The following is a 19,374-nucleotide window of genomic DNA, read 5'->3' as shown; positions in this document are numbered from 1 at the left end:
CGCTGGAGTGTTTACATTTTGTATCCTACTGATGGGACGGATCTACATTTGGACCTTGAAACCCAAATCTAATCGACTCATTCTTGTCACCTTTCCCGATTTCTCGATCTTTCTTGTCCGGTTTCTCGATCGAGGTTGCGACTTTTGTTCTCTCTGGGCATCAATAGTTAAATTATTACTTGCAAAATCGAACATTTTAAAAGTATATTGGTCGGTTGTGTTTGTCTGTTTGTCTGTTTGTTTGTCACCGGCCTACAGGTCACAATTTTCAACCGATCTTCACGAAACTTCACCAAATGGTAGAGTTGGTCAAAAGCAAGAAGCCTAGTGTTTTTGGGGTCAATAGGTCAAAAGGTCAACATAGGCCAAAGGTCACCAACTTTGCTAAATTTCTAAAATCCTCAATTTTCATCCGATTGATTTGAAATTTGAAGACCACTTGCATATCTCGTCACTGAATTCAACCACCAAGTATTCTTGAGGTCAACATAGGCCAAAAGGTCAACATAGGCCAAATTTCTAAAATCCTCAATTTTCATCCAATTGACTTGAAATTTGAAGAGGCCTTGCATATCTGGTCACTGAATTCAATCACCAAGTATATTTGAGGTCAACATAGGCCAAAAGGTCAACAAAGGCCAAATTTCTAAAATCCTCAATTTTCATCCGATTGACTTGAAATTTGAAGAGGACTTGCATATCTGATCACTGAATTCAACCACCAAGTATATTTGAGGTCAACATAGGCCAAAAGTTCAACATAGGCCAGATTTCTAAAATCCTCAATTTTCATCCAATTGACTTGAAATTTGAAGAGGCCTTGCATATCTGGTCACTGAATTCAATCACCAAGTATATTTGAGGTCAACATAGGCCAAAAGGTCAACATGGGCCACATTTCTAAAATCCTCAATTTTCATCTGATTGACTTGAAATTTGAAGAGGACTTGCATATCTGGTCACTGAATTCAACCACCAAGTATACTTGAGGTAAACACAGGCCAAAAGGTCAACATAGGCCAAATTTCTAAAATCACCAATTTTCATTTGATTGACTTGAATTTCTAAGAGGATTTATATATATGGTCACTGAATTCAACCACCATCTATTTTTGAGGTCAACATAGGCCAATTTTTAGGCCAACATAGGTCAACATAGGTCAACATAGGCCAATTTTTTAATATCCTCAATTTTCATCCGATTGACTTGAAAATTGAACAGCATTTGCATATTGAGTCATTAAATAGGGAAACTAACTATTTTGTGAGGTCAAAAGGTCAAAGGTCAACTCAAGGTCAACCTTCCAAAATCATCATTTTTCATCTGAAAAATCGTCGCTTTTCATCCTGTTGACCCGAGCTTTGATCAAGATTGTAAATTTTAATCTTCATGAAATGGACAATTTGCTGTATCAATGGAAAACGTTTGGGGGGGGGGGGATTTTGCAAGTATCGTGCTACGCATGACGTCTTCTTGTTTTTCCATTCGTGTGTTTGTCAAATGATAAAAATTGTTGTTCTCAATTAATCGTTTTCTGTTCGCTCCGCGTGCGCGGCCTTGTAGCATGAGGCTTCCCCCGTTGGTGTTTGTTAACTTAAGTTTCTTCCTTCGCTGTTTTTGCTTGGTTCTTAGATTTTTCCCTTCTCCCTCGAACTTCCCTGAACATCTACTCTTTGTCCAACGTTTTAAATCCCCCCCCCCCCCTCCAAAAACAACAACAACAAAAAAAACATTTATTTCCATTTCTCCACGTGTGCTGTTCGTGTGCTTCTGCCCACGTGCGTTGTCTCGCCCCGCCCCAATTATCTCCTTGCCGTCCACCTTTTGCCCTGTTCACGTGACTCGTGGTTGTCCCTCTCGGCCCTCTCCCAGTTGGTATTTTGTGAATATAAGATTGTTCTTCACGGTTCTGTTTAAATATTATTTAAATATGTTTAAACTTTCCCCTGCAGTGTTTTATTCAGTGGTACATTACAACACGCTATTTTCCTTCCTATTTAAAAGGCTCTTTTCAATTTCTTCTTCAAGTCATTCCACTTCAAAAAAAATATTCAATCTCTTACAATTCCTCCTCCCTCCATGCTCTAAATTCTCCTTCATTCCACCCCTCCTCTATCGTTCTTAAACGGATCTCTGACTTGAAAATCACAATAAACCCAATTTGTTATAAATGTTCGTCTTTCATAAATCATCCACTTTCTAATCTCCCCCCTCGCTCCTCCCCTCCAAATCTCCCCCCTTGCTCCTCCCCTCCTAAACTCCCCCCTCACCCCTCCCCTTCAAAACTCCCCCCAATCCCTCCCCTTCAAATCCCCTCCCCCCTACCATCCCTCTCCAATTCTCCCCCTTCCCCCCTCCTCCTCAAAGCTGCCTCCTCCCCACTTCATCTCCCTTCTATCTCAGACCTCCACCTCCCCCAACCTTCTACTTTCCTCTGCCCCCCCCCCCCCCCCTCAAACAACCCCTCACTATGCCTCATACCATTACCATCAAACCTTTCGTCCTCCTCATCTTCCCCTTTCCTGTAACTCTTCTGTAATCTCTGACACACTATCAACAGCTCTCCCTACCTCCCCCTCTCATCCTTCATCTGACCCTACCAGTACCCAGCCCCTCCCCTGTTCTGCACCCGATGCTCCCCCTCCCTCTTCATTAACGGTATGGACCTCAAACATCCGGGGCCTTCGCTCAAACCTGATTGATCTCTCCATACATTCAGGTTGCTTCTGACAATCCAGACTTGATCTGCTTAACAGAAACTTTCCTCCTTCAAGATGTCTCTGATTCCTTAATATCTCTTCCTGGTTACTCCCTCCTCCGGTATGATAGACCTGAGCCTCGTCCTGGAGGTGGGGTTGATATCTTTATCAAAAACTCTCTTCCTTACTCGCCCTGCACTGCCCCCTCTCCACCTCACCCCCAGGAGTACCTCTGGCTACGGCTTTCTCTCCGCTCCCACCTTTTGTTCATATGTTTACTGTCCCGTCCTCCAAACAGTGACAACTCGATTTACATTTCGCTGTCTGACAACATGGACCAACTTCTATACACTCATCCCAACTCTCTCTTCCTCATATGTGGCGACTTCAACCGTCATCATGCCAGCTGGCTGGGTGTGGGTTCCTCTCTCACCAGTCATGGCATCTCAGCAAAGGACTTCTGCGACTCATTGGGACTGACACAATCTGTCAATTTCCCGACCCGGATCAAGGTCAATGGAGTATCTTCTCTTCTAGACTTGATTATGACAAAATTCCCTGCAAATGTCTGCTGCTCTTCTTCTGCTCCAATCGGTTTTCTGATCATGTGCTTGTTAAAGTGGACATATCTCTGGCCATTCTCAGAGAGCCCTCTCAGCGGCGACGAGTCTGGCATTTCACTCAGGCTGACCTGCACGGTCTTCAAGCAGCCATCAATCATCTGGACTGGTCTCCCATCTCCACTGCCTCTGACCTCAATTCTTCCTGGGAATTCTTCCAAAGCAAACTGCTCTCTCATGCACAGACTTATCCCATCTCGTCTTCAGTTGTCTTACCCTTCCTTCCGTCCATGGTACACTGAATTTTGTGGTGAGGCACTTGCCCTGAAACAACTTGCCTTTGCCCCTTGTAAGGCTAATCCAACTGAAGGCAATCTCAGTTCCTTCCACCAATCTCGGAACAAATGTGTGTCTGCACGATCTCTCCATACTCAAGAATGAACTCTCAAACCTGTCTCCTTCCTCCAAATCCTGGTGGCATCTGGTCAAATCCGTTTCTGGTGTTTGTTCCCCCTCCATCCCCTCCCTTACCTCAAATGGCTACACAGTTGACACCGCACCTGACAAAGCCGAATGCCTCAACTCTGTGTTTGCCTCAAAATCTTGTGTCCCAAACCCATCTCTCTCTGTTCCCACCTTACCCAGTCGAACCCAACTGCTTCTGGACTCTGTGTCCTTCTCTCCTGACAAGGTGGAGAAGTTTTGTCAAACCTCGACTCTAATTCTGCAACTGGACCAGACGGCATCAGCCCACGGGTCCTAAAATCCTGCTCTGCCGCTCTATCTCACCCTCTCTCTGTTCTTTTCGCCCTCTCTTTTGCTCAAGGTCATCTGCCAGCATCTTGGAAATCAGCAAACATTACCGCTTTACACAAAAAAGGTGCAAAAACAAATCCTTGCAAGTACAGACCAATCAGCCTGCTCCCAATTATCAGCAAAGTCATGGAATCCATCATTGCTTCGGATATCAAATCCTTCCTCTTCTCCAATGGCTTGATCTCTGATCATCAATTTGGATTCAGACCAGGTCATTCTACTCTGGACATGCTGTTTCTGCTGTCTCAACAATGGATGGAGGTCCTCAATGCCAAACAGGAAATCAGAGCTGTCTCCCTTGACATATCACGTGCCTTGACATATCACAGACCCAGCTCTGCTCACCAAACTCTCCTCCTATGGTATCCATGGAAATCTCCATGCATGGCTTGCGGACGTCCTCTCTGGTCGTAGTCAACGTGTGGCCCTGAATGGATTTCTCTCATCTTCCCTTCCTGTTCTGGCTGGAGATCCCCAAGGTAGTGTTCTGGGCTCTGTGCTTTTTCTGGTCTTCATCAATGATCGCTCCGAATCTCTGGAAAATCCTCTCTATCTCTTTGCTGATGACTCAACTCTCTGCCGCTCCATTCCTCATCCAGCAGATCGCAGGCTGCAGCCTCCTCACTCTCTGCAGACCTGGACAAAATCACAGACTGGTCAAACAAGTGGAACATGTCTTTCAATCCTGACAAATCTCACACTCTTACTATGTCTCTCCGAAAAGACCGACTGGACAACCCTCCCATCGACTTTCTCAACAATCCTCTCCAAGAAGTTCTGTCGCTCAAGCTTTTGGGTCTCACTATCTGCCATGATCTTTCCTGGGAAAACCACAATTCCAAGCTGGCCTCCAAAGCCAGTCGCCGACTGGGCATCCTCCGTCGTGCATAGGCCTTCCTTGGCACACCTGAGCTCCTCACCACATACAAGGCTTTCATTCGCAGCTCAATCGAATACTGTTCTCCCCTCTGGGCCGGTGCTCCTGCTTCACACCTAGCTCGGCTTCACGCTGTTGAAACCAAAGCTTTCAGAATCATTGGAATCTCCCGCGATGAAGATAACTCCGAGGGCCTTTCACTCACTCACCACAGGCAGGTTGGTGGTCTTTCTGTCTTCTACCGACTCCTCTCTGGCGTTGCTCCCCCAGCTCTCTCTGTGCTCTGTCCCCCAAATATTCCTGCAGGTCGCACAAGATCTGCCAGCAACCCTCTTATGGTTAAACTGCCAAAATCTCGGCTCTCTGCTCACCTTTACTCTTTCATTCCTCTTTTCTCCCACCTCTGGAACAAACTACCGCACTCCCGTTAATCCCACTCCTCCCTCCAGGTCTTTAAAACAGCTATTCACCACCATCTCTTATCTCTCCAGTCCCCCCATCCGAAACCTTGATCTTTTCTACCCCTGCTAATTCACCCCAGATCCACTTTCTTGAAATTCCAACTTCTTTCCTGGAAGTCCTTGCAGTGTCCATATGTTTTATACCTCTCCCACCTCCCCCCAAGCCCTCTCCCTCTCACAGATCTCTCGATGTCCCTGCTCTCTAATGTTGTGTTTGTGTCCTTCCCCCTCTCTCCCCATCTTGTCTTCCGCTCCCCTTATTATATGTTTTATGAGTCGGTTTGACTTTTTGTGTGATTAATGTTCGCTCTTTCACGAGCCTCGATGTTGTATACGAAAAAATAAATAAATAAATAAAAACCTGACCAGCTCATCCACCAAGTTTTGGCTGATGCATCCACAACCTTTTAAGATATCGTGATAATATAATCGGGCCCCATCTCTTATTGATGCAAAATTAAAATAAAATGATCGTATCCAGATGCAGATGTTCACCAATCAATTCATCCTTGTCACACACCCTACCTGTTTATCAAATTTAGTCTGATTCCATCTATAACTTCATACTATTCCATCAGACCAGACAGACAAATAGACTGGGGTGAAAACAGCCTCCGTCCAAATTAGGGGGCAGAGGTAAAAATCAAAAAATTATCTGGTTGTTCACCGAATTCTAATCAATTCGACCTTGGGACATACCCAACCTGTCCACCAAATTTCATCCGAATCCATCCGTAACTGAGATATCCTGCGATGTATCGTTTTTGGCCCTATCTCTCAATGGTGAAGAAATCACTTCTGAAGTATTATAAAATTCTTGTATCCTCATCCGGGTCTTCACCAAAATGTAATCAATTTGTCCCTGTCACACACTCAACCTGTCCACCAACTTTTGTCCAAATCCGCAAATTGCTGTTTGAGATATCATCCTCACAGCCAGCAAACACAGACATACAGACAGACATACAGACAGACATACAGACAGACATACAGACAGACATACAGACAGACATACAGACAGACATACAGACAGACATACAGACAGACATACAGACAGACATCAGACAAAGGCAGCTGTGAAAACATAACCTCCGTCCACTTTCTGTCACAGAGGTACTAAAAAGGCTGGAATTTGGCCATTTTTATTTCCTTTTTGCTCACACATTAATCCGGGGACTAGACTTACTCAGCGGACATCGTAGCTCACTCTCGACATTGATCAGCCTGTTTATGGCTTTGGTTTTGATCACTACTAAGGTTGAGACCCTAACAAGTACCATTCTAGTTTTGTTTGTCTCTGTAGTGTGCTTCTTCCTCTCCCAAATTCCTTCACTCACTTCAAATGTCACCACAACTGACTGCTCGTGAAAAGGCCAAAAGCCTCAATTGATTGTTTACTTCCAAATCTTGTGCCCAAAACCCTCATTCTTTGTAAGCACCTGATGTAGGTAAACCCAACTGCTCCTAGACTTTTGCACATGAGAAGGTGGGTAACTAAGTCTCTCGCAACACTCAACTGAACCTGCACTGGACAAGATGGCATCAGTACACGTGTCTGAAAAACCAGTTATGCTTCTCCTGCATATCCTCTTTCTCCTCTGTCCACCATAAAATTTGTCCTGGGTCACCTTGCATCTGCTTGGAGTTCAGACAACAAAGGCCGTGTTTCCACAATGGCAAAAGGCAGCTATAAATCGATTTTTGTGACCATGATCAAAAACTACTCAAATTTTGGATATGTTGTAGCTGAATAGTTGCCGAATCTTTAATGACCTGTTGTTACTTCAACGATCCTGCAGTATTTTTTGTAGACCACTTTGTGGCAATTAGACCACAATTTGTGGTCCTTTGTTTTTTTTGTGGCAATTTGTGGACCTTTGTGGAAATTAGTGTAGACCACAACACGGCTGTTGGGGTCAAAAAGCACGTTTTTGTCATTTTGGCAATTTTTGCGAATTTGCTGTTCCAACTGTATATCAAAAATTGAAGATCAACTCTTACCACAATGAAACTCATTCAGAACACGGAACCTAGAACTTGGTTTCAGGAGATGAAGTTTCATGACTTTGACATGATTAGCGGCTCAGGTATAGGTAATGAAAATAGGTGATTTTCTTTAATTATTGTTATGTTTCATTGCATTCTAGCAGAATTAACAAAGCTGACACTCCACTGCAGGAGCGCTGTAGAGGGACACTTGGGAGGGTTTCCGGTTGTGTTGCAGGGCCTGGGGGAAGTAAAGCGGCTGCAGTGGGGCATTGTGGGGAGATGGGTCAGCGCTGGGGACTTGAGGTGTAAGACGATCTGCGGTGAGTCTGGGAGGCACTGAGCGAGGTGTTGGGGGGGAACTGGGGAGAAGAGGTAGATTAAGATTTTCTTTGGGGGGGATCCTGGTTTAGGCTTTAGACCAAAAAATATTTTGGCCCAAAACATTCCCCCCAAAAACATGAATGCATCAACACATCAGACTCTATTCAATGTTTCACTGGGTGAAGTTGATACAATACACACAAAATTAACAGGTTAGTTTTTCCAAATATATTTGTGTTTGCCTCGCATTGTCGCACCGCTCCTGGTTGTGGTAGGAGAGGGTATTACGAGTGATGCTTTCAAACCTTAAATTGTATCACGAGTAAGAGAACTCCCTCCATGTTATATTCACAATCGCTCAGCATGGGTTGCTTTCGACTCCACTGCAAAAAATTGGACGAATTCCCATGGTTTATTGCGTTTTTGCACCTTGGCACAAAGAAATTCCATGAGAAGGTGTCCAAATCTTGGTGACTGAACGCATTCCAGCAATTGCAGAGCTAAAGCTAAAGGAAGAGCTAAAGGTTTGTGGAGTGCTCGACAAGTGGCTGAAGCACTCGGGCAACCACTCCAATTAAATAATTGTTGATAAGGAATGTCTGGCTTGGCAAGCAATACCAAGCTGCTTGGTCATGGAACACACCCCACATGTGCTGGACCCAGCACCATTTTCTGGTTCTGCCGTTTGTGCCATGAAAAAAGTTAATTTCAGGTGATTTTTCCACCCCTTTTTACCTTTTGTTGAGCTATTTTTAGTTTTTTCAGTACCACTTGGGTGGTGGTTTTGTACCTTGGGACAGGTGCTTGGACACACTTCTGATTTCAAAGAAATTGTAAAATTCTGCCGTGCGCATGGGTTAGTCCATTTACTAATGAGGGGTTATTTTGTGATTGCACAATTAATTATAACGAGCGTGGATTTGCTAAACAATATTGTTTTAACATTAGTAATTATACAAATGTATTGTGATTATTGTTGCATTTGTATAAATTAAACGTTATTATTCCACTTGCTTTCTCTACTAATAATAACCTCACCCCCTCGTTTTGTAAAAGTCCTGTCGAGTTGAAGATCAGAGGAAAACGTTTTTTAATGGATTCATTACGTGACAGTTCTTTCTTTCCTTGAGATGGAGCATTTCATTTTTGCAATGTTTATCTCCTCTCACAAGTTGATATGTTTGTCGGCAAAGTGAGACCCCACCCTATCAGGGAGTCTATCAGGAGTCTCATCTCGAAAGATCAGAAACCACCTGCCGTCATGTGGGGCCCCTCGTTATATCAGGGCCCCATGTGATTACCTGGGTTGCATGACTCGCACACCACCTTTTCCGGGGCCCACATTGAGCTTGTGGATCCCTGGGCACGGGCTCTGCATGCCCGTGCTTTCGTTAATCTGTCACTGCTGGGGAGGAGCTGCCGAGCATTGGTTCAGAAGCATTGAGGAGGAGGTGGGGAGCTGGAGGAGGTGCTGTGGAGGTATGGGGGAGGGAGAGGGTTCTGTGGTGGTGGGAGGTAGAGGGTTGCTGTGGTACTGCAGAGGTGAGGAGGCCCTGTGAGGAACCGGGGAGAGGGGGGTGGCTCATCAATTCAGAGGTCTTCTGCTGAACATTTACACGGACGTACCCTACACACCCACTTGCTAATTGATGGCCTACAGACCAGAACACCTGCTGCAAAGCACTGGGGCATGAGACATTGTGTTAAAAAGGGTTAAAACAAGTCTAAACTATACAGAAACAAGTACCATGGAGCAAATCTCCCATCTTTCATTGTGGTTCTTTTGTTCAAGTTTGTAAACCGAGATTCCACATGGAAGGTCAAACTCCAGTTTCACCAACCCTGAAAGATCCTCAATCATCAAGGTTCTGCTACCTACAGACTCTGTGATGTGAATTGCATTCCACACTTTCCCCTTACACAAGCAATGCAGACCACAAATAGACTTGCTTCTGAAAGTCTAACAGGTTTTGATGATTATATTGTATGCAACCCTGTCCACAAAATGCCCCCACAAGGTTTCTTTTACCCCAGTTGTTCTTCATAGAACCAGACATTGCCGAGCTCCTGTGTGGGCCAAGGACTTTGGCAGCTTTATCATGTTGTTTTTTTCATTACTAGTTGATGTCAATATACATTAAATAGTATTAACTAGCCGAAACCCATGGAACATCCACGGAAGGGAGGATGTGGTGTATGGATAGAGTGTACCATTATGGATGGCATAGGGGATTTGCTTGTCCGAGTAAGAGTTAGGAAGAAAGATGAGAATGAAGAGTGCGTATATGAACAACATATTTATTGCAATCTACTTAAATGACAACGCTACGATATACTTTTGAAAAATGAATGGATTCGTAATAGGAATCGGCATAGCACCACTCTGGGATTGTCCACTCAGTGGATGGCTTGCTGTCGCCTTCGACTGTCCAATCAGCGGACGGCTTGCTTCGCCTTCGCCCAGCAGACGCCAATACGATGGCGTCGTAAGATGACGTCGTATCGGCAATTAATCGGATGCTTTTGGGCCCCAACGTCGGCTAATTCAGATTTTTCGAGTATGGCTGTACGTGATAAACAAAGAGCGCGGTTCGTAGATCGTAAATCCATTAGTGCCGTGGGCATCGGGTCACTGGGTGCGGCGTAAAAGGGATAACAAAGTCGAGTCCTTACGCTATTATTATATAGAATTATATTCATAAAAAGGGGACATGGAGTAGTGTGAGATGACCTGAATACTAATGATGCATAAAAATTGTGGGTGGTCACAGGAAATGGAAATGATGTAAGGGATGAAGGAAACTCGTCATCTATCTTCTATCTTCTATCTATTTATTATCTTCTTTCTTCTTCTATATATATATATATAAAAGAAAGTTTTTGTTTGTTTGTTTGTCTGCACACGCTAATCTCCTGAACGCTGAAAGATAGGAGGAAACCTCGAATACAAAAAATGTCGGGACGGGCCCCGGGAAGGTTATAGGCTAGGTGGCGAGTCCGGTCGAGGCCGCTTCGGCCGGGCTGGGCCCATTTTGCAGTTAAAAGCTGAGCTGAATTATAGTAGTCAATCTTCTATGGCCACGAGTAAAAGCTGAATTATAGTAATAAATTCATTCAAAAAGAACCCGGGCAACGCCGGGTGCATTCAGCTAGTTATTTATAATTTAAGCTGGTATTCATTTTGCCAACCTCGGAAGGATGACAGGCTGAGTCAACCCACCTGGTGTTAATTCAACGGCACACAACAGTGGCTCAAACTCAAGACCCTAAGATCTCAAGCCAGCCACTTTAACCCTTAAGCCAACACCTGGCTGATAGTGGGGTGAAGAGTCATGATTGTAAGACGTCGCAAAGTTTGGAGGCAACTTGATAGCAAAGCGGAGAGTGGTGGGGTGATGGGAGGAGGGGGGGGGGGTTGGGGGGGGAAACAATTAATCACTTCCTTATGCGTCGAAGTTCCTCACATACCTCCTTTTCAACACCAGCTGCATAGTTGTTTTCAGCCTATCAGGAGTCAGTATGACCAGTAGTCCCACCCACTGGCAGGCAAGAGACTCCCTGAACAAAAATACCCGTCACACTTGCGTCACGAGATCGTGGCAGGTATAGTGTGCTATTCCTTCACTTATGGCTTTACCGACATTTTAACTAAACTTTTTTCACTTTTTCATTAATTTAATGTTCGTGAAAACTATATTGATGGCTCATGGTGTTTCTGGTGTTGTTAATTGTGAATGTTTATTTAATCATTGATTTATCCATTTATGTATTGATTTATCCATTTATTTATTGATTTATCCATTTATTTATTGATTTCAGAATGCCAAACCTGAATGTGTAGGTGTACACTTGTAGTCCCATTTGTGTTGAAAAATGTTTCAAAATTTGATTCATTCTCATCACCATATTGTAGGCAGAGATGGCGAAACTACCTTTTGAGATGTGTAGTCTTTGTTCGATTCCCGACCCAAATCTAACCTGTCAGATTGGTGATTTGCATTCAGGTCGTTGTGCATCACAAAGTGTACCGTCAATCACCAAGGAGCTCGGACTTGAAGCAGGGAATTGACGAATCTATATCTTCTTCTTCTATCTATCTTCTATATTTTTTACCTATTATTTTTATTTATCTTCTATATATACAGACTTGGCATTTAATATGGAATATTTTTTTTGTGGGGGTGAACTTACTTTTCAAGATGACTTAGAACCAAAAGTTCATTGGAATTATGTTGAAATTATTCTAGATTTTGTTAATGTGACCTTTAAAAGAAACAAAAACCACATTTGACATTTCGAAGCAAATAAATTGATCCTTGAAAGTGATGTAAACTGATATCGAACTCAATTCACGGACAGTACTGTGTTAAACTTCTGTGCGTTTTCCAGAAGTATCTCTTTATTTTGCACATTAGCCAAAAATTTTTTTTAACAAAAACAAAAGTTAAATTGCGACTGGGACTACGGACAGTAAAATTACAGTTCAGTACTTGGTGTAACCCCCACGAGCATTCAGGAGAGCACGTACACGTTGAGGCATGCTGTTCACGAGATTTGCCAAGGTTTGGACAGGAATCGCTTGCCATGCAGTTACAATAGCCTGCTGCAATTCATGCACAGAGGCAGGCTGCTGGTCCAAGTTGTCGATTTGACGCGTTAATTGTGCCCACAAGTTCTCTATCGGATTCATATCCGGGGACATGGCAGGCCACTCCATATGCTCTACACCACGGTCAGCAAGAAAGTGTTGGATCATGCGAGCACGATGAGGCCGTGCATTGTCATCTTGGAAGACAAAGGTTCCTCGAAAGGCTGCACGAACAAATGGAAGCAATGTTTCTTCCAGAATGGCCCTGTGCTTGAACTGGTTCAGGTTTCCATTCAGAACAACCAGGTCAGTTTTGCCCCCTGCATGAAAAGCAGCCCAAACGGTCACCCCACCACCTCCAGCTTGGACTCTTGACACTATACAATCTTCGTTGTGGGCTTCATGCACTTGTCTGCGCACTCGGACGCGGCCAAAATTGACGATAGACCAGAAATCTAGACTTGTCACTGAAGATCACGTGATTCCAGTGTCCTGGCTGCCATTGACGCTGCTCTCTGGCCCACTGCAATCAGCGCTGGCGGTGTTGTCTGGTCAGACGTGGCTTTCTCAGGGGACGCCTGGCACGATAGCCTGCTTGAACCAGTCGTTGGTTGACTAGCCTTCTGGATACAGGCACATTTGTCAGTTTCTGCCACTCAGCCCTAAGCCGATTAGCTGACTTGGTACGGCCATTGCGGACTAACCGGTGCAGCTGGCGATCATCCCTCCTTGTGGTTCTGCGGGGATGTCCTGACCTCGGTATTGGAGTAGGGACACCCCTCTGAGCATTTTGTTTCAGGATCTTTGAGACCTGACCTTGAGTGATGCCATACTGCTGAGCAATAGCACGCTGTTTCATGCCGGAATTTCGTAAAGCCACCACTAAATGACAAAAAGCATTGTCGAGTTGACGGACCATCTCCAGGGGAAGCGGCAATAACTTTTGTAGATGTGCAGCAGTTGTTTTCCACGAATACAGAACGCAACAACCCTTATATACCCGATTGTGAAGCCAATCGTCAAATGTACCTCTCTGTACATTTTGTCACGCCACCTGTGATATAATCCTGTTATTGACTTCTTGCTGCGACAGACAATCAGTGACATGGTTCTTTTGACAAAGAAATCACCGAAGCGTAAAAGAAACTCACCAGATTGATATACCGAGTTCAGAAAGTAAACCCAAGTCAAGAAAAAAAAAAAATTCCATATTAAATGCCAAGTCTGTATAAAAGAAAGTGTTTGTTTGTTTGTTTGTCTGCACGCGCTAATCTCTTGAACTGTGAAAGATAGGAGGAAACCTCTGAAACAGAAAATGTCGGGACGGGCCCCGGGAAGGTTATAGGCTAGGCGGCGAGGCTGGTCGAGGCCACCTCGGCCGGGCTGGGCCTATTTCGCAATTAAAAGCTGAGCTGAATTATAGTAGTCAATATTCTACGGCCGCGAGTAAAAGCTGAATTATAGTCGTAAATTCATTCAAAAAGAAATAAAAATGCCGGGGCGGGCCCCGGGAAGGTTATAGGCTAGGTGGCGAGGCCGGTCGAGGCCACCTCGGCCGGGCTGGGCCCATTTCGCAATTAAAAGCTGAGCTGATTATAGTAGTCAATCTTCTACGGCCACGAGTAAAAGCTGAATTATAGTAGTAAATTCATTGAAAAATAACTAAAAATGTCGGGACGGGCCCCGGGAAGGTTATAGGCTCGGTGGTGAGGCTGGCGAGGCCCACCTCCGCCGTGCTGGGCCCATTTTGCAATTAAAAGCTGAGCTGAATTGTAGTAGTCAATCTTCTACGGCCGCGAGTAAAAGCTGAATTATAGTAGTAAATTCATTCAAAAAGAACCCGGGCAACGCCTGATGCATTCAGCTAGTTAAGGATGAAGCCTTTAAATGAAAATTGTGCAGTCATGTGATCATTTGCTTGTTCCCCAGCATACCAACTTTGAAAAATGAGTGAACCAAACTGAGAAGAATCTTTCACCAATGAAACCGTTTCATTCTGGAAGCCATGATGGATCTCCTGTGGCGGCTTCTCCTAATTACCTTCATCACGGTACATTTCATTTACAGTGACACCATCCTCAATAGATACACAAAAAGCCATATTGTTCCAAGCTTTTAACTGTCTATTTTTTAAGTCAATGTTCTGTTCTGACAATTTTGCAATTGTCCAGAGAGTATGTGATATTGGTATTTTGCCTTTATCGTGACTTGTTAGACAACAGGTGCACTGTGGGATGAAGGAAAACTCACATTGTTTGTTATCTCACCTCCTTAACTGTCTAACTGGGGATGAATGTAACAATTGAGGTTCAAGTAATATACATGTATTTGGTTTAACGTGTACATGTGTTGCACACTGGTGGTAGTTAATTACGTAAATAATATGTGTTCAGGGAATGACTTGTGCTGGACATGCTTGTTCATTTGTGTGCATAGTTTCGAAAAACTGGATTTATTTGTTCCAACGTGGAAGCAGTTTTGATATTGTTAAGTTTGTGGGGGTAGATGATGGAATCCAACATAAAAGATAGGATCGTATAGGTTTAACATGTGTTACGTGGTCCTCCCGGTGACTACCTGGTCTCGGTGACCCCCGGACCGTGAGAGGAACTCCGCCAGAAAGATCTATTATTTATGCGCTTTCGTAACACAATCAATATGAATTCCAATCAATAAGAAACCCCACACCAAGGATCCGGAATAATCAATGATATATTCCCCGAGCAATCAACAACCATCCAAAATCAGCAATCAATAGTACAAAGATGTAAACTCATCTATAATAACTCTAAGATGGCCATCTTATACATTCCTCACGTGAGCCCCACTCCCGACTCCCTCCATGGTCAATGTCTCTCTCAATGTCTCCGTACTCCTGTAGTTCGACCTCCGCACGTGGGCGGTTGAACGGACCCTTCCTGACGTGCTTTCACCGGGCACGTCCCGTACCGGGAACAACGGCTGCAGCGCACACCTCCTGGCCAAGCAAAGCGGGTAAAGAAAAGCAGGCAAAGCAACACGCGGCTTGCCCAGCGCGCGCGGCCCAAGGTGCGACCCGTACGCGGCCTTGTAGACGGTGAGGCGAACTGTGCCGGCTGCTTGGTTCCGTGCACAAACCCACGGTGACTTGACGTGTCAAAGGGTAGTTACACGTCCCGGTAACTCCTCTCGCCAGACGGGCTTTTAAACGCCGATTCTGTTACGTTGCTCAATAGCGATACCGCTCGCCTCCGAGCTCGGCGAGGAAGAAGAAGAATCGTCGCGTCTCCAGGACCTCGTGTCTTTTCTTCTTCCGTTTCCGGTCTCCTTTTTCTCAGAAGGGCTCCTGACCCTTTAATCACAACAACCTTTAATCGACTACACATTGATAAGCAAAGACCTGAATAGTAATTCACATACATTCACATAAATATGTAACACATGGACCATGGACGCGTAGTCGGCATCTCGATGTATTTAAGTAGGGAAACTGGAGCTTAAGATTGTTTATGTATCTTCACATGGGGAGTGAAGCTGTGTTAACTAGATAGGGATTAAGGTTAGTTTTCCACAGTATGTGATTGCCTCCTGTAGTTTTTCCCTACATTTGTTTTTTTTACAACTACAACAAGGCCGGCCATAATAACCTCGGTAAAAAAACAACAATAACAACGACCGTCCCCTGCAAACAGGCAGAGCGGTTCGGCAACTAAACCCAGCCTCCAAACGATCGGAACTGGCAGGCCATGCCCCGAGCTTCGTCATTGGTCGAGGAGACATGGGGGATCTGATGGAGCATAGTGATTTGGCAGTGATGTCAGGAGAGAAGCCCCGAGCAAGAGAAAGAAGAGCGCATCTCTTGGCTCTCTCTCTCTCAGTAGTTCTCTGGTGATATGCTCTAGGAGTAGGGGGCACCATCTTTCTCTGTTCGTGTGCTGTGGTAGTTTTTGGTGTGCGCATTTGAGAGCAAGGAGCTCTTAGCTGCGGTGGCGGCTATTGAAGGTTTTGGAGACTGCTGCGCCCGTGGTGGACTGAAGGCTGTGCCGTTTGGAGGAGGGATGGCGAGAGAGCAAAAGAGGGCCGTTTTCACAGCTCATTCGACGGCTCTGTGCTCATCGCCGGCCGGCGCCATTTTGGGCACTCCGGCGCGGGAGGCATTGGAACCGGACTGTCACAGTTACCTTTACAAAATAACTCGTTGGGACCAACTAAGTGGCTGCTCGATATTTAAAAAGAACATTTATTTTACTTTATCATTCCCCTGTGTGTTCGTAATCGTATCTGAGTGGAGGATCCTCAAAGTCGGAATTGAAATTAGTTTACTTCAACATTTATTTAATCTTGCATTAATTTTATTAAATCATTATTGTGGCAATTTTCATTTGTTGTGTTGTTAATTCGTTGTGGGTTTAGGAACAAACCTGTGTGCTTTTGTTCAGGTAAGCGCCTTCGCTGCCTTCCTTCCCGCGCATGCCATAAAAATAACCACCAAGATTTCCGGAGTTCGCCTCGGGAGTAAAAACGATCAGTCCTTCATTCGTCATCCAGTGGTCTTAATCGCTGGGCGACACGACAATATGATGCTCTAATAGTAAATTGTTCAACAAATTTATATTCTGAAAGAAAGATAAAGAAGAATAACAGTCCATTTTTCAGGATATTGTTCTCAACGAGACACATGCACCATCACATTGGATCAGATTCCAACCAGGAAGGGTATTTGTAAAATTTAATTCAGATCACCTTGCATTGGATCAATATCAAAAACCAATATGCCGGATCGGAAATAACTTTTTTTTCATGCAGTTTGACTTTCATTACATGAAATGTTTATTCCATTTCTCTGAATGGCAGATAAACTGTCTTCCTATTGATGTTATTCCATCGATTTGCTCACCTGGAACAAAGTTCCGGGGAGCTTATGCGCATCGTCAGTCCATAAACACTTGCAACTTCTTCTCCAAAACCGCTGATGGGATCATGACCAAATTTGGCACAAATGATTGTTATGTTGTGACTAAAGTTTGTACACAGCATTAACAGAATCTGGGTTTAAGGTGGTCTACGGGGGATCAAAGTGGGTCCAGATTTGACCCCCAAAATAGGAATTTACTTTTTCCTCTGAAACTACATACACGAGTTCGATCAAACTTGACCACAATCTTCACCAACTGTGATGCATCAAAGTTTGGTCACGGCATTAAAAGAAATTGGGCGCTGAAGGGGTCTACTGTGGGGGTTGACCCCCAAAATAGGTATTTGATTTATTCTCAGAAACTACACATACAATTCTGATGAAACTTGACCACTACGTTCCGTTCATCACCCATGATGTACCAACGTCTTTGTTCCCAGTAATTACAAAGTCGGGGTCTAAGGTGGTCCATGGGGAGTGGGGGGGAGGGGGGGGTTGCTTCCCAAAATAGGTATTTGGTTTTTTTTCTCAGAAACTCCACACACAATTTCGATGAAACTTCACTGCAACCTACAACACCCATGATGTACCAAAGTTTGTTCACGGCATTAAAACAATCGCACCCTAAGTGGAGGTGTGGGGTTGGGGTGCCCGCAAAGTAGGTATTTGCTCTTTTCTCCGAAACTACATACACAATTTCAATGAAACTTCACCACAACCTTAATGACCCGTGATGTACCAATGTTTGTTCAAGGCATAAGAAAAATTGGGGTCTGAGGAGGTATACGAGGTTGGGGGGTGGAAGGCAGGGAGGGTTGGTTGGTCCCCAAAATAGGTATTTTTTAGTTTGTTTGTTTAAAGTATTATGATTATGTGAATATGATTCTACATGCTGCCCTGTCTTCGAGCAACCATTGAAATTGGTTTAAAATACCTTAAGTCAGTGCACTGTTTATTATTTCTACCAGTTTATTCTACCAGTTGAGCGCCCTTGGGTATTGCCCCTGTTTTTAGATACTAATCTTTGAACTGGGTACAACAACAACAGCATGCATTTTAAAGGCCATTTTCCCTGCTAGAGCGGGGGTTAGCCATCTTTGAACTGGGTAAAGTAAAATAATTTGGTGCCACTGCTGTTGTGATCCCAAAGACAGATTATTGATTTTATAGACACTGTGGTGCAATGGTGAGCGTCCACTGAGTCTGGGATGTTCTTTCTTCCTTACTTTACGCACAGAATTTTAATAGGATAAAACATGGACAGTCATAGGTTGGCAACCTTTCCACAAGCTTGATGGGCCTAATGGCCTCCTCCTGCATTGAAGTTCCTTGTAAGTGAGCTCGTATTGAAGGTTGAACTAGTTAGATCGACATCAATTTAAATTAGAAAAACTATGTGAAACGATCAACTTGTGAATGTACTGTAGTGTAGTTCGTTCCCATTTGATAAAAGGTTGGAATTCCTTGTGTTTCCCTTTTAATAGCTTTTTCCAATACTATAAATACAAGTGTCCATCCGTCCAAGTAAATAACGTCCATCCCTCTCCTCCACGGCTGCAGAAACCCTCATCCACGCATTCATCACCTCCCGTCTGGACTACTGCAACAGCCTCCTCTTTGGTTCATCCTCGATAATCACCAATAAACTCCAATACATTCAGAACTCCGTTGCCCGTCTACTCACCCATTCCCAGACCCGTGACCACATCACCCCCGTCCTTTACAAGCTTCACTGGCTCCCCATCCCTCAGAGAATCCAGTACAAAATCCTCCTCTTGACCTACAAAGCCCTCCATAACCTGGCCCCATCCTACCTGACTGACCTCTCCAGACACACTCCCATCCGCAACCTCCGCTCTGCTGGTACCAACCTCCTGACCCCCCCCCCCCCCCCCCCCATGCGGACCAAATTCAGATCCTGGGGGGACAGGGCCTTCTCCATCGCTGCTACCACCCTCTGGAACTCACTACCTCACACCATCAGAGACTCCTCCTCACTCACCACAGTCAAAACATCACTCACGACCCACCTGTTCAACACTGCATTCAACATTTAACCCACAGCATTTAACCCCTGACTATCTCTTCTCCTTCTCCTTCCTTTTGCTTTGATTAATTTACCGATTGATTTTTGTCTTTTTGCACTTGTTTTTTGTACTCTGTCAAAG

The 19,374-nt window shown here is 44.5% G+C and overlaps 1 protein-coding gene and 1 long non-coding RNA gene across 6 annotated transcripts in view; one reads left to right on the top strand and one right to left on the bottom strand.

Annotated features, from left to right (window-relative positions):
* Positions 1–19,374, bottom strand: part of LOC137422652 (uncharacterized) — a 1,758,619-nt gene that overhangs the window by 1,717,187 nt on the left and 22,058 nt on the right. The window lies entirely within an intron of this gene.
* Positions 1–19,374, top strand: part of LOC137421906 (tumor necrosis factor receptor superfamily member 6) — a 50,045-nt gene that overhangs the window by 11,179 nt on the left and 19,492 nt on the right. For 4 of the 5 annotated variants that reach the window (XM_078773170.1, XM_078773169.1, XM_078773167.1 and 1 more), the window contains one exon: positions 14,242–14,362. In XM_078773170.1, coding sequence (XP_078629296.1) covers positions 14,318–14,362 — 45 coding nt within the window. In that variant the 5' untranslated portion in view covers positions 14,242–14,317. Of the gene's footprint in view, positions 1–7,638; positions 7,724–14,241; positions 14,363–19,374 lie in introns of all 5 variants that reach the window. The other variant, XM_078773166.1, reaches the window with a different exon arrangement.

This window comes from Myxine glutinosa, chromosome 2, assembly GCF_964187855.1.
Source record: "Myxine glutinosa chromosome 2, kmMyxGlut1.1, whole genome shotgun sequence".
Taxonomy (NCBI): Eukaryota; Metazoa; Chordata; class Myxini; order Myxiniformes; family Myxinidae; genus Myxine; species Myxine glutinosa.
This window is presented reverse-complemented; position numbering and strand designations above follow the sequence as displayed.